Source organism: Sardina pilchardus, chromosome 9 (genome assembly GCF_963854185.1).
Source record: "Sardina pilchardus chromosome 9, fSarPil1.1, whole genome shotgun sequence".
NCBI classification, from domain to species: Eukaryota; Metazoa; Chordata; class Actinopteri; order Clupeiformes; family Clupeidae; genus Sardina; species Sardina pilchardus.
In genome coordinates, this window is record NC_085002.1 from 24,607,961 (window position 1) to 24,624,019 (window position 16,059).

Sequence of the window (16,059 nt, forward strand, 5' to 3'; positions counted from 1 at the left end):
TTTCACCATAATGTCAGATATCAGCAAAACTTGACCTGTAGTAAGTAGCAGACTACCACTGGCAACTACTACAGCAATCAGAATGGGAAAATAGCTTTTTGTTGATTTATGAGGATAATTTTAAACATTTAGATGCATACTGTTTCACCATAATGTCAGATATCAGCAAAACTTGACCTGTAGTAAGTAGCAGACTACCAATGGCAACTACTACAGCAATCAGAATGAGAAAATATATTTTTGCAAATTTTTGGTGCCTATTCTAAAACTTTAAATGTGTACTGTTTCACCATAATGTCAGATATCAGCAAAACTTTACCTGTAGTAAGTAGTAGACTACCATTGCCAACTACTACAGCAATAAGAATGAGAAAATATATATTTATTGATTTCTGGTGCATATTTTAAACATTTAAATGTGTACTGTTTCACCATAATGTCAGATATCAGCAAAACTTTACCTGTAGTAAGTAGCAGACTACCATTGCCAACTACTACAGTAATAAGAATGAGAAAATATATATTCATTGATTTTTGGTGCATTTTTAATATTTCTTGATTTTTGGTGCATATTTTAAACATTTAAATGCGTAATGTGTCACCACAATGGCAGGTATCAGTAAAACCTCACCTGTAGTAAGTAGCAGACTACCATTGGCAAAGACTACAGCAATCAGAATGAGAAAATATATATGTATTGATTTTTGGAGCTTTTTTTAAACATTTAAATGCGTATTGTGTCACCATAATGTCAGATATCAGCAAAACCTCACCTGTAGTAAGTAGCAGACTACCATTGGCAACTACTACAGCAATCAGAATGAGAAAATATGTTTTTGCAAATTTTTGGTGCCTATTATAAAACTTTAAATGTGTACTGTTTCACCATAATGTCAGATATCAGCAAAACTTTACCAGTAGTAAGTAGCAGACTACCATTGGCAACTACTACAGCAATCAGAATGAGAAAATGTCAGCAATCAGAATGAGAAAATGTCTTTCAAAAACGAATATCCAGCGAATATCAAACCCGCTGCTAACTTTTACCCGCTTCTCTTTGTCAGATAATGAGCCTGCATATACTGTAAGTCACTGACAAAAGTCACTTCACCTGAGAGCGAGATGACAGTTAGGCACTTAAGTGTGGTGTTTGAAGTGTGAGTAAATCACTGAGTTAAGGACCTTTAGCTAGGTTTCTGTACATTAATTTCCAATCAATATAACTAGTGTCCAGGTAAGTGCTGAAGTAGGCTACATTTAAGTGCTTGAAAACAAGCGGGCATGAGCTCATTCACAGTATAGTTATTGAAGTCCAAATTGGAAGATATCCTAACATGAAGTATAAGAAGTTTGCCCAGGTAAGATCCTGCTTATTGTTGACTGTGATATGAAAATGTGTTGAACCTACAAAGAAAGAGGGGAAAACTGGTTAGGAGTGCTAAAGCCTTGCTGAATGACCTGAGCTTGACTCCATCCCACCATACAGTCTGCAGTGGGTTGCAAGGCCATAAACACAACTTTAAAGGGATATTCTGCCATTTTTGGAAATGAGCTCATTTTCCACCTCCCCTTGAGCAAAACAATTGATATTTACCTTTTTCCCGTTCATCCAGCCATTCTGTGAGTCTGGTGATACAACTTTTAGCTTCAGCCTAGCATAGATCATTGAATCGGATTAGACTAGTAGCATCTCGCCTGCTAGCATCATGTTTAAAAGTGACTAAGATTTCCAATAATTTTCCCATGAACGCTAGTCAACGCTTTCAGCTTTGTCAGGGCACAGGAAGCACACCTCTAATCAATGAGCCAACAGTCTAACAAGGACATAATGTAAAGTCTGACCCAATTATTATGTCGTTTAAATATGTTTCAATATGTCATCATACTTATTAATAGAAGGTAAACATTAAAGGCATGTCGACAGAACGGAACAGTGTCAGAGCTACTGGCAACAGGCAGAGCAGCACATTCCTATGCACAACCCACATGCTGTTAACAGCAAAGTAAATTCAAATGAAGCCACATAATAGGATCAAAGGGCAACATGCTACAGGATAGAAACATCACGACCCTCTCTAAATAAAGCAGTGCCTCTCCCCTCGTTCCCAGAAGAGATGGCCAAAGCATTCCTGCCTTCCACACAGACACAAACACACAAATGAACACACACACATGAACACATGAACACACACACACACACACACACACACACACACACACACACACACACACACACACACACACACACACACACACACACACTCACACATATTAACACACAAACACACACACACACATGATAGGAATCTCATAGGCCAGGAACCACTTGTGTGGTTTGCTTTTTCTGACCCTATTCTATAGAATGCTTCCCTCCAAAGCCACTACATTCTCAAGGTTATTCTCAAACGCCTGTCCAGTGTCCAACAAATTAGTGTTGCCAATAGTGGAAAGCAATGACATCAACTCAAGTGCTGTACTTACAGTGAGTATTTTTTTTTGTGTACACTACCGTTTCCGCTAGTGCCTGCCACATACTCCCTAACGCCATCCAATCCCGCCCCCATGCTCTCCAGTGCTGTCCAGTCCTGAGTCCCCGCGCTGTGTAGCGCTGTCCAGTGTGGATACCGGCTGTCCCGAGTCCAGCGAGGAACGCAGTTCTGATTAAGCCCACTGTTGTAGTTTTATTATCTTCTGTTGTAGTTTTATTATCTTCTCTACTTTGGCATGTTTGAGTTCAGATGCAAAAGCCTCTAAATCCACTTTTGTCAAAAATTAGATAATGATGGTGAGTGAATGCTCTTCACATATAAGTTAACTCAATAATTTAGCTTCAAAACTCACTAAATATCATTCTCTTCCTGGTCTGAAATATTGATTTGTAGGCAAATCCCTATAGGAGCCTCATACAAAATGCTCATTTAAAAGAAAAGTGGTCAGACGGATTTAGAGGCTTTTGTATCTGAACCCTTCCTGTTCCTAAAGATTTTGAGATATCAACACCGTTTTAAATCTGGCATGTCTGTCTTTAAACAGTTGGCATAGCCTGTATATGGTTGCCTCTTGCCTTTCTAGGTCCATCAGAGTATTTTCCTAAATTCAACTTACTAAATTGAAATGAAAGCCAATACGAGTCAAGCACCACCATTGTAGACTAATCTATCAGCTGTAATGGTAAATCAGACCCATTTCAAACCATGCCAAACTGTGTCTCTGTTTTACATTAGAGAAATCAGTGAGGCTATCTGTGAAATGTATTGTTATTCCAGTTGCTTAAATGACCTGGGACCTTGATACATATTCAGTTATTTGGCTAACACTTTAATCCAAAGGGACTTATGTTAACTAGAAAAGCAACTCAGAGAGCACAAACGTCCGCCAAGGAAAATTTCATTGAAATCCATCCATAACTTTTAGAGTTATCTTGCGAACAAACAGACGGACAGACAAACAAACCAACCAACAAACAAACCCCGATGAAAACATAACCTCCTTGACACTCAGGGTAAAGGTTGTGCTTAGGCACAAAACGGTGGCAGCCAGGAATCAAACCCACAACTTTTTTTGGCTAGGCTACTACATGCTATAGCCCAGGTCTTCATCCACTACACTAATTCACCCAGCATTAATGCACTTAGTTCATCTTCATTAAGGCAAATGTAATCTCTTAGTATGCATTACTAATACATGATCAGAGTCCACAGAAATACATGAGAAGAATCAATAAATCAAAAGTGATAGTGATGTGATATAGTTCCCAATAGTTGTACTTTGAACACTTTAATCAGGCTGTCTCCAATAAAGACATTTTGGATTAAGGTGTATGTGTGTTTTTGTGTGGAGTTAAGTGGGTGGGTTGGGGTGGGAGTGGTTGGTTACCTATCCGCTAGACATGTGAGTAGGTGTGGCCAGCCTCGTGCTCTCACCTCATGCAGCCCTTGTGAATATGGCTAGATACATTCGTTCATGTTTATTGTCATCAATGCTATCATCTCCTTAAGCAGAAAATCATGAGTCAAGGCTTAAGGGATAGCAAATAGCAAGCCACTAAACTGAGACATCAGAAGACTGCTATATACCCCCGGTGTGCTCGTTCCGATAACTACATTTGCTCAAGGTGTGGACTACAGTACATCAACTCTTCTCCTTATGCCACACATCACTATAGAATTAAGAGCGTGAAGATGGAGGACGTATCAGCTTTGAGACAAAAGATTTTGAAAACATTTTCAAGTTGATTTCAGTTGGACATCACTTAAAGTGTTGGTGTGTTCAAGCAACGGATATCATCACTCAATAGTCAAGATTTCAAAGCCACATTAAGTTGTGTCTTGGAGCCTGTCAGAGGTAGACAGTAAGATGAAGACTGTCACAGAACTCAGGACTCATTTGATATTATTTATTGTGATGATGGCTTCTGCAGCAACAGATACAGGTAAGAATGGCATTGCATTTTGAAGTAAGATTGCCATTTGGCATTGATTGGAATTTCTATGACTCGGATCCAAGGAAGCCAGCAAATTTCCAAGTGGCAGGCAGAGATATATTTCTTTTGGGTTACAGCAACACACATTTTGGAGATATTACAACCCCTGGCAAAAAATATGGAATCACCAGTCTTGGAGGATGTTAATCCAGTTGTTTTATTTTTTAGAAAAATGCCAGATCACAGACATGACACAAAACTAAGTTCATTTGAAATGGCAACTTTCTGGCTTTAGGAAACATTAAAGGAAATCAAGAAAAAAATTAGTTAATCAGTAACAGTTGCTTGTTTTCGACCAGCCAGAGGGGAAAAAAATATGGAATCACTCAATTCCAAGGAAAAAAATATGGAATCATGAAAAACAAATTGACAAAAGAACACTTCAACGCACCACTAGTACTTTGTTGCACCACCTCTGGCTTTTATAACAGCTTACAGTCTCTGAGGCATGGACTTAATGAGTGACAATCAGTACTCTTCATCAATCTGGCTCCAACTTTCTCTGATTCCAGTTGTCAGATCAGTTTTGCAGGTTGAAGCCTTGGGATGCACCATTTTCTTTAATTCTACTACAGATTTTCAATTGGATTGAGATCCAGACTATTTGCAGGCCATGACATTGACCTTATGTGTCTTTCTTCAAGGAATTCAACAGTTTTTGCTTTATGACAAGATGCATTATCATCGTGAAAAATGATGTAATCATCCCCAAACATCCTTTCAATTGATTAGATAAGAAAAGTGTCCAAAATGTCAATATAAACTTTATATAATAAATAATAATATAAGCATTATTGAAGATGTAACAATCGCCATCTCCCCAATGCCTTTACCTGACATGCAGCCCCATATCATCAATGACCTTGTTTTTTCCAGGCAGTTGTCCTCATTAATCTCAATGAAATGGCACCAAACAAAAGTTCCAGCATCATCACCTTGCCCATTGCAGAAACGCGATTCATCACTGAATATGACTTTCATCTAGTTATATCCACATTCCAATGAGATTTATGAAGACAACTGCCTGAAGAAAACATGCACATTTCCTCAGTCGTTGGATGATATGGGGCTGCATGTCAGGTAAAGGCATTGGGGAGACGGCGATCGTTACATCTTCGATAATGCTCAATCCAATTGAAAATCTGTAGTAGAATTTGAAGAAAATGCTGCATCCCAAGGCTCAAACCTGCAAAACTGATCTGGCAACTGGAATCAGAGAAAGTTGGAGCCAGATTGATTAAGAGTACTGATTGTCACTCATTAAGTCCATGCCTCAGAGACTGTAAGCTGTTATAAAAGCCAGAGGTGGTGCAACAAAGTACTAGTGGTGCGTTGAAGTGTTCTTTTGTCAATTTGTTTTTCATGATTCCATATTTTTTTCCTTGGAATTGAGTGATTCCATATTTTTTTCCCCTCTGGCTGGTCTAAAACAAGCAACTGTTACTGATTATTTTTTTTTTTTCTTGATTTCCTTTAATGTTTCCTAAAGCCAGAAAGTTGCCATTTCAAATGAACTTAGTTTTGTGTCATGTCTGTGATCTGGCTTTTTTCTAAAAAATTAAACAACTGGATTAACATCCTCCAAGACTGGTGATTCCATATTTTTTGCCAGGGGTTGTAGACCTGATTGTGGGTGTGGAGGTACCTGCAGGTTACTCATTCAATCTTATTTAATCAAAGCAAATGGCTGATGTTCATTATTATTGTTGTTATTATTATTATTATTACTATTATCATACCATGATTAAACCTGGGCTTGTTGAAGTGGGAGCATGCGGTCTAGGGGTGCTGCGGACTATTTTGATGAGATTTGAAATGTAAAATATGAAACAAACATACAATCATTTTCACAGTTCTAACAGAAACAGCTTTAGTCTAAAGTTTTCCTTGCAATGTCTCAGCTAAAGTTGATAGGCACTGTATTTCGACTAAGGATAAACATAAACTGGTTAAATGCACTCCTCTGATCTGATTCAATGAATTAAGTACAAATCATTTGTCACCATCATCTTTTAATACAACATCCATAATAATATATGGATAAAACAGGGACATATCATGCTGTGGTTATTTACTTATTCATTTGGATTCATCATTATTGTCATTAAGGCATAACAGGGACAACCAGGAATTGAATCCACAACTTTTCTGGCTGCTGCATGTTAGCCCTTGTCCCTATCCAACACAGCATACATTTGAGAATGATGGCAAAAATAATTATATTGGAACATTTGGGAATCATCAAGTGAACGGAGAGCCCCTTATCATAACAGCAGGTTAATAAGGTAGATAGTGAGGCATAGTGTTTTAAAAAATGATTCACTCTATGCAATATTGATTTATTCTGCCTCATTCATCATCCATCTTAGAAACTTGTTGAATAAGCCTAGCATGACCATATCAGACAGCATGTCAGGAAGATAGATAGATAGATAGATACTGTAGATAGATAGATAGATAGATAGATAGATTGATAGATTGATAGATCGATACTTTATTCAGGGGAATTTTAGCAAGCACATTAGCATGCACCTCCTGTCATGAAACATCAGATCAGCCATTGTTCAGTGATATTGCTTTTAGAATGTTTATAATATTGTGTTGTTACCTAACAGCCTGCAGTCTTGTAAGATGTTGATATCAAAGGCATATGGCAACCTGATGGTATTATGTTATTTATTGCCATGACCACAAATGGCTCAGTAAGAACACTTTGCCTTGTAAGTCTTCTTAGACATATTTCTGAATTATAAGACAAAATTAGGCAATACTGTACCAACAGGGCTTCATAAAATGTGTCAAGATTTTTTACTTCTTGAATGTGAAAATGCAATATAGTGAATTTGTCTTTTTCTTATTACTATTTAAAAAAAAAAAAAAAAAAAAAACGAATGCCTAAAGTAATGTTCAGATCCACCTAGTGGTCAAAGAGTGGCAGTACAACACCTGAGGAAGTCGAGCTTCCACCTCTTAGCAATAATGGACACCAGAACAGAGTATACTGTAAGCTAATGGATTTCTTTGGAAAATATCACAAAGAGTCACAACAGTAACATTCCTTACAAGTCTTGAAGGTAAATACCATTTTTAACATTTAATAATCCATTTCCCTATAAAGACGCAATCACAATAGGTAGGCCTGCACTAAGTCACATGGACACACCTAGCTATCAGCATGTACAATGTTTGCAGTCACTATAAGCAATTTCAAATAATAAGTCGCTCATCCAGTTTTACCCAACAATATTCTGTTCAATATTGCGCTGCCCCTGATTTTGATGACATAGGCTATGGATTGATAGATAGATAGATAGATAGATAGATAGATAGATAGATAGACAGATACTGTAGATAGACAGATAGATAGATACAGTAGATAGCATATGCATGGCGTTATAGCCTGGCTCAAAGGCCATAACCAAACGAAGGAGGACAAACCTTAAAAGGACCAAGGTTTAACAAATTTATTGAATAAATAAATGGAAACAAGACATTATCTTCGGCAGTAATGAGTATGTATGAGCAAGGGTGTATGTAGCGAATGTGTACTGAGATATGATGGCATGAATGTACAACAGAGAAACAACAGCAGCTGTCCGAAGGACCTCAGAGGCCCAATTAGCTGCCCAGCCCCCCTCCAGGGGTGCACGGAGTACCCTTTTTACACCTGTTGGTAATGGGAATGCCGTAGCCACACCCACTCCAGCAATTACCTGCGGGGAGAAAGATAGACACAGAGGGTGCCTCTCAACATCCCTCCTCGAGGCATCAAGGCTACTCCACCCCACAAAAGCTAAAATAAACTGTTATAACACAAAAATAGCAACGTGATATAGCGCATCTACATCTATTTTGGTAAATAAGAGAACAGTTAGCATGCATGATGTGGATATATTGTGATTTTTAAACAATCAATTGAAAGTTGAACTGAGATGAGATATTCTTCCTCAACAGGAGCTGAAAATATAGAGCGAAACATCTCGTCAGTAGAGACATTGACAACCACTGACAAGACAACTGATACAGAATATTTGATTGCAAATATGACAAATAAACTCAGAAAATTTCGATCCACAATGAATTCAACTGATTTCAAAAGTGTCAGACAAGATTTTACAACATCAACTCAACCAAGCAGGACTTCGGATGCCACCACAACAGCAACAACTGGAAAGCCAACAACAGTCCAACCGAGCACTTCTGCAAGCTCTGAGGTGCCAAGCTCGGCACCGGTCAGCACTCAGACTTCAGTCATGCCCTCCACCCGGGTGACGACGGTCACGCAAGAGCCGACGTCTTCCACTCAGACGACAGGCGAGCCAACTGAAAGTACAGCTTTCACCTCCGCGGGGTCAACTGCTTCAAATGCCACCACGGGGACCACCGGCATTTCTTCAACGGCAGCCACAACCTCCGCCCAAGTCACAGAGACGTCCAAGCAAACAACAGTCCAACCGAGCACTTCTGCAAGCTCTGAGGTGCCCAGCTCGGCACCGGTCAGCACTCGGACTTCAGTCATGCCCTCCACCCGGCTGACGACGGCCACACAAGAGCCAACTTCTTCCTGTCGGTCGACAGGCGAGCCAACTGAAAGTACAGCTTCCTCCTCCACACCAGAGGCCACAGAGACGTCCAAGCCGACAACAGTCCAACCGAGCACTTCTGCAAGCTCTGAGGTGCCAAGCTCGGCACCGGTCAGAACTCAGGCTTCAGTCATGCCCTCCACCCGGGTGACGACGGTCACGCAAGAGCCGACGTCTTCCACTCAGACGACAGGCGAGCCAACTGAAAGTACAGCTTTCACCTCCGCGGGGTCAACTGCTTCAACTGCCACCACGGGGACCACCGGCATTTCTTCAACGGCAACCACAACCTCCGCCCAAGTCACAGAGACGTCCAAGCAAACAACAGTCCAACCAAGCACTTTTGCAAGCTCTGAGGTGCCCAGCTCGGCACCGGTCAGCACTCGGACTTCAGTCATGCCCTCCACCCGGCTGACGACGGCCACACAAGAGCCAACTTCTTCCTCTCGGTCGACAGGCGAGCCAACTGAAAGTACAGCTTCCTCCTCCACACCAGAGGCCACAGAGACGTCCAAGCCGACAACAGTCCAACCGAGCACTTCTGCAAGCTCTGAGGTGCCAAGCTCGGCACCGGTCAGCACTCAGACTTCAGTCATGCCCTCCACCCGGATGACGACGGTCACGCAAGAGCCGACGTCTTCCACTCAGACGACAGGCGAGCCAACTGAAAGTACAGCTTTCACCTCCGCGGGGTCAACTGCTTCAACTGCCACCACGGGGACCACCAGCATTTCTTCAACGGCAGCCACAACCTCCGCCCAAGTCACAGAGACGTCCAAGCAAACAACAGACCAACCGAGCACTTCTGCAAGCTCTGAGGTGCCCAGCTCGGCACCGGTCAGCACTCGGACTTCAGTCATGCCCTCCACCCGGCTGACGACGGCCACACAAGAGCCAACTTCTTCCTCTCGGTCGACAGGCGAGCCAACTGAAAGTACAGCTTCCTCCTCCACACCAGAGGCCACAGAGACGTCCAAGCCGACAACAGTCCAACCGAGCACTTCTGCAAGCTCTGAGGTGCCAAGCTCGGCACCGGTCAGCACTCAGACTTCAGTCATGCCCTCCACCCGGATGACGACGGTCACGCAAGAGCCGACGTCTTCCACTCAGACGACAGGCGAGCCAACTGAAAGTACAGCTTTCACCTCCGCGGGGTCAACTGCTTCAACTGCCACCACGGGGACCACCAGCATTTCTTCAACGGCAGCCACAACCTCCGCCCAAGTCACAGAGACGTCCAAGCAAACAACAGACCAACCGAAAACTTCTGCAAGCTCTGAGGTGCCCAGCTCGGCACCGGTCAGCACTCGGACTTCAGTCATGCCCTCCACCCGGCTGACGACGGCCACACAAGAGCCAAATTCTTCCTCTCGGTCGACAGGCGAGCCAACTGAAAGTACAGCTTTCTCCTCCACACCAGAGGCCACAGAGACGTCCAAGCCCACAACAGTCCAACCGAGCACTTCTGCAAGCTCTGAGGTGCCAAGCTCGGCACCGGTCAGCACTCAGACTTCAGTCATGCCCTCCACCCGGGTGACGAGGGTCACGCAAGAGCCGACGTCTTCCACTCAGACGGCAGGCGAGCCAACTGAAAGTACAGCTTTCACCTCCTCGGGGTCAACTGCTTCAACTGCCACCACGGGGACCACCGGCATTTCTTCAACGGCAGCCACAACCTCCGCCCAAGTCACAGAGACGTCCAAGCAAACAACAGTCCAACCGAGCACTTCTGCAAGCTCTGAGGTGCCCAGCTCGGCACCGGTCAGCACTCAGACTTCAGTCATGCCCTCCACCCGGGTGACGACGGTCACGCAAGAGCCGACGTCTTCCACTCAGACGACAGGCGAGCCAACTGAAAGTACAGCTTTCACCTCCGCGGGGTCAACTGCTTCAACTGCCACCACGGGGACCACCGGCATTTCTTCAACGGCAGCCACAACCTCCGCCCAAGTCACAGAGACGTCCAAGCAAACAACAGTCCAACCGAGCACTTCTGCAAGCTCTGAGGTGCCCAGCTCGGCACCGGTCAGCACTCGGACTTCAGTCATGCCCTCCACCCGGCTGACGACGGCCACACAAGAGCCAACTTCTTCCTCTCGGTCGACAGGCGAGCCAACTGAAAGTACAGCTTCCTCCTCCACACCAGAGGCCACAGAGACGTCCAAGCCGACAACAGTCCAACCGAGCACTTCTGCAAGCTCTGAGGTGCCAAGCTCGGAACCGGTCAGCACTCAGACTTCAATCATGCCCTCCACCCGGGTGACGACGGTCACGCAAGAGCCGACGTCTTCCACTCAGACGACAGGCGAGCCAACTGAAAGTACAGCTTTCACCTCCGCACCAGAGGCCACAGAGACGTCCAAGCCGACAACAGTCCAACCGAGCACTTCTGCAAGCTCTGAGGTGCCAAGCTCGGCACCGGTCAGCACTCAGACTTCAGTCATGCCCTCCACCCGGGTGACGACGGTCACGCAAGAGCCGACATCTTCCACTCAGACGACAGGCGAGCCAACTGAAAGTACAGCTTTCACCTCCGCGGGGTCAACTGCTTCAACTGCCACCATGGGGACCACCGGCATTTCTTCAACGGCAGCCACAACCTCCGCCCAAGTCACAGAGACGTCCAAGCAAACAACAGTCCAACCGAGCACTTCTGCAAGCTCTGAGGTGCCCAGCTCGGCACCGGTCAGCACTCGGACTTCAGTCATGCCCTCCACCCGGCTGACGACGGCCACAAAAGAGCCAACTTCTTCCTCTCGGTCGACAGGCGAGCCAACTGAAAGTACAGCTTCCTCCTCCACACCAGAGGCCACAGAGACGTCCAAGCCGACAACAGTCCAACCGAGCACTTCTGCAAGCTCTGAGGTGCCAAGCTCGGCACCGGTCAGCACTCAGACTTCAGTCATGCCCTCCACCCGGGTGACGACGGTCACGCAAGAGCCGACGTCTTCCACTCAGACGACAGGCGAGCCAACTGAAAGTACAGCTTTCACCTCCGCGGGGTCAACTGCTTCAACTGCCACCACGGGGACCACCGGCATTTCTTCAACGGCAGCCACAACCTCCGCCCAAGTCACAGAGACGTCCAAGCAAACAACAGTCCAACCGAGCACTTCTGCAAGCTCTGAGGTGCCCAGCTCGGCACCGGTCAGCACTCGGACTTCAGTCATGCCCTCCACCCGGCTGACGACGGCCACAAAAGAGCCAACTTCTTCCTCTCGGTCGACAGGCGAGCCAACTGAAAGTACAGCTTCCTCCTCCACACCAGAGGCCACAGAGACGTCCAAGCCGACAACAGTCCAACCGAGCACTTCTGCAAGCTCTGAGGTGCCAAGCTCGGCACCGGTCAGCACTCAGACTTCAGTCATGCCCTCCACCCGGGTGACGACGGTCACGCAAGAGCCGACGTCTTCCACTCAGACGACAGGCGAGCCAACTGAAAGTACAGCTTTCACCTCCGCGGGGTCAACTGCTTCAACTGCCACCACGGGGACCACCGGCATTTCTTCAACGGCAGCCACAACCTCCGCCCAAGTCACAGAGACGTCCAAGCAAACAACAGACCAACCGAGCACTTCTGCAAGCTCTGAGGTGCCCAGCTCGGCACCGGTCAGCACTCGGACTTCAGTCATGCCCTCCACCCGGCTGACGACGGCCACACAAGAGCCAACTTCTTCCTCTCGGTCGACAGGCGAGCCAACTGAAAGTACAGCTTCCTCCTCCACACCAGAGGCCACAGAGACGTCCAAGCCGACAACAGTCCAACCGAGCACTTCTGCAAGCTCTGAGGTGCCAAGCTCGGCACCGGTCAGCACTCAGACTTCAGTCATGCCCTCCACCCGGGTGACGACGGTCACGCAAGAGCCGACGTCTTCCACTCAGACGGCAGGCGAGCCAACTGAAAGTACAGCTTTCACCTCCGCGGGGTCAACTGCTTCAACTGCCACCACGGGGACCACCGGCATTTCTTCAACGGCAGCCACAACCTCCGCCCAAATCACAGAGACGTCCAAGCAAACAACAGTCCAACCGAGCACTTCTGCAAGCTCTGAGGTGCCCAGCTCGGCACCGGTCAGCACTCAGACTTCAGTCATGCCCTCCACCCGGGTGACGACGGTCACGCAAGAGCCGACGTCTTCCACTCAGACGACAGGCGAGCCAACTGAAAGTACAGCTGTCATCTCCGCGGGGTCAACTGCTTCAACTGCCACCACGGGGACCACCGGCATTTCTTCAACGGCAGCCACAACCTCCGCCCAAGTCACAGAGACGTCCAAGCAAACAACATTCCAACCGAGCACTTCTGCAAGCTCTGAGGTGCCCAGCTCGGCACCGGTCAGCACTCGGACTTCAGTCATGCCCTCCACCCGGCTGACGACGGCCACACAAGAGCCAACTTCTTCCTCTCGGTCGACAGGCGAGCCAACTGAAAGTACAGCTTCCTCCTCCACACCAGAGGCCACAGAGACGTCCAAGCCGACAACAGTCCAACCGAGCACTTCTGCAAGCTCTGAGGTGCCAAGCTCGGCACCGGTCAGCACTCGGACTTCAGTCATGCCCTCCACCCGGCTGACGACGGCCACACAAGAGCCAACTTCTTCCTCTCGGTCGACAGGCGAGCCAACTGAAAGTACAGCTTCCTTCTCCACACCAGAGGCCACAGAGACGTCCAAGCCGACAACAGTCCAACCGAGCACTTCTGCAAGCTCTGAGGTGCCAAGCTCGGCACCGGTCAGCACTCAGACTTCAGTCATGCCCTCCACCCGGGTGACGAAGGTCACGCAAGAGCCGACGTCTTCCACTCAGACGGCAGGCGAGCCAACTGAAAGTACAGCTTTCACCTCCGCGGGGTCAACTGCTTCAACTGCCACCACGGGGACCACCGGCATTTCTTCAACGGCAGCCACAACCTCCGCCCAAGTCACAGAGACGTCCAAGCAAACAACAGTCCAACCGAGCACTTCTGCAAGCTCTGAGGTGCCCAGCTCGGCACCGGTCAGCACTCAGACTTCAGTCATGCCCTCCACCCGGGTGACGACGGTCACGCAAGAGCCGACGTCTTCCACTCAGACGACAGGCGAGCCAACTGAAAGTACAGCTGTCACCTCCGCGGGGTCAACTGCTTCAACTGCCACCACCGGGACCACCGGCATTTCTTCAACGGCAGCCACAACCTCCGCCCAAGTCACAGAGACGTCCAAGCAAACAACATTCCAACCGAGCACTTCTGCAAGCTCTGAGGTGCCCAGCTCGGCACCGGTCAGCACTCGGACTTCAGTCATGCCCTCCACCCGGCTGACGACGGCCACACAAGAGCCAACTTCTTCCTCTCGGTCGACAGGCGAGCCAACTGAAAGTACAGCTTCCTCCTCCACACCAGAGGCCACAGAGACGTCCAAGCCGACAACAGTCCAACCGAGCACTTCTGCAAGCTCTGAGGTGCCAAGCTCGGCACCGGTCAGCACTCAGACTTCAGTCATGCCCTCCACCCGGGTGACGACGGTCACGCAAGAGCCGACGTCTTCCACTCAGACGACAGGCGAGCCAACTGAAAGTACAGCTTTCACCTCCGCGGGGTCAACTGCTTCAACTGCCACCACGGGGACCACCGGCATTTCTTCAACGGCAGCCACAACCTCCGCCCAAGTCACAGAGACGTCCAAGCAAACAACAGTCCAACCGAGCACTTCTGCAAGCTCTGAGGTGCCCAGCTCGGCACCGGTCAGCACTCGGACTTCAGTCATGCCCTCCACCCGGCTGACGATGGCCACACAAGAGCCAACTTCTTCCTCTCGGTCGACAGGCGAGCCAACTGAAAGTACAGCTTCCTCCTCCACACCAGAGGCCACAGAGACGTCCAAGCCGACAACAGTCCAACCGAGCACTTCTGCAAGCTCTGAGGTGCCAAGCTCGGCACCGGTCAGCACTCAGACTTCAGTCATGCCCTCCACCCGGGTGACGACGGTCACGCAAGAGCCGACGTCTTCCACTCAGACGACAGGCGAGCCAACTGAAAGTACAGCTTTCACCTCCGCGGGGTCAACTGCTTCAACTGCCACCACGGGGACCACCGGCATTTCTTCAACGGCAGCCACAACCTCCGCCCAAGTCACAGAGACGTCCAAGCAAACAACAGACCAACCAGGCACTTCTGCAAGCTCTGAGGTGCCCAGCTCGGCACCGGTCAGCACTCGGACTTCAGTCATGCCCTCCACCCGGCTGACGACGGCCACACAAGAGCCAACTTCTTCCTCTCGGTCGACAGGCGAGCCAACTGAAAGTACAGCTTCCTCCTCCACACCAGAGGCCACAGAGACGTCCAAGCCGACAACAGTCCAACCGAGCACTTCTGCAAGCTCTGAGGTGCCAAGCTCGGCACCGGTCAGCACTCAGACTTCAGTCATGCCCTCCACCCGGGTGACGACGGTCACGCAAGAGCCGACGTCTTCCACTCAGACGACAGGCGAGCCAACTGAAAGTACAGCTTTCACCTCCGCGGGGTCAACTGCTTCAACTGCCACCACGGGGACCACCGGCATTTCTTCAACGGCAGCCACAACCTCCGCCCAAGTCACAGAGACGTCCAAGCAAACAACAGACCAACCAGGCACTTCTGCAAGCTCTGAGGTGCCCAGCTCGGCACCGGTCAGCACTCGGACTTCAGTCATGCCCTCCACCCGGCTGACGACGGCCACACAAGAGCCAACTTCTTCCTCTCGGTCGACAGGCGAGCCAACTGAAAGTACAGCTTCCTCCTCCACACCAGAGGCCACAGAGACGTCCAAGCCGACAACAGTCCAACCGAGCACTTCTGCAAGCTCTGAGGTGCCAAGCTCGGCACCGGTCAGCACTCAGACTTCAGTCATGCCCTCCACCCGGGTGACGACGGTCACGCAAGAGCCGACGTCTTCCACTCAGACGACAGGCGAGCCAACTGAAAGTACAGCTTTCACCTCCGCGGGGTCAACTGCTTCAACTGCCACCACGGGGACC

The 16,059-nt window shown here is 48.0% G+C and overlaps 1 protein-coding gene across 1 annotated transcript in view; it reads left to right on the forward strand.

The window, feature by feature from the left end:
- Nucleotides 1–1,334: 1,334 nt before the first annotated feature.
- The window catches only part of LOC134092671 (uncharacterized), a 45,448-nt gene continuing 30,723 nt past the window's right edge, over nt 1,335–16,059 (forward strand). Inside the window, exon 1 of the mRNA XM_062545698.1 lies at nt 1,335–1,358. Within this exon, the coding sequence (XP_062401682.1) occupies nt 1,335–1,358 (24 nt within the window). The remainder of the gene's footprint in view (nt 1,359–16,059) is intronic.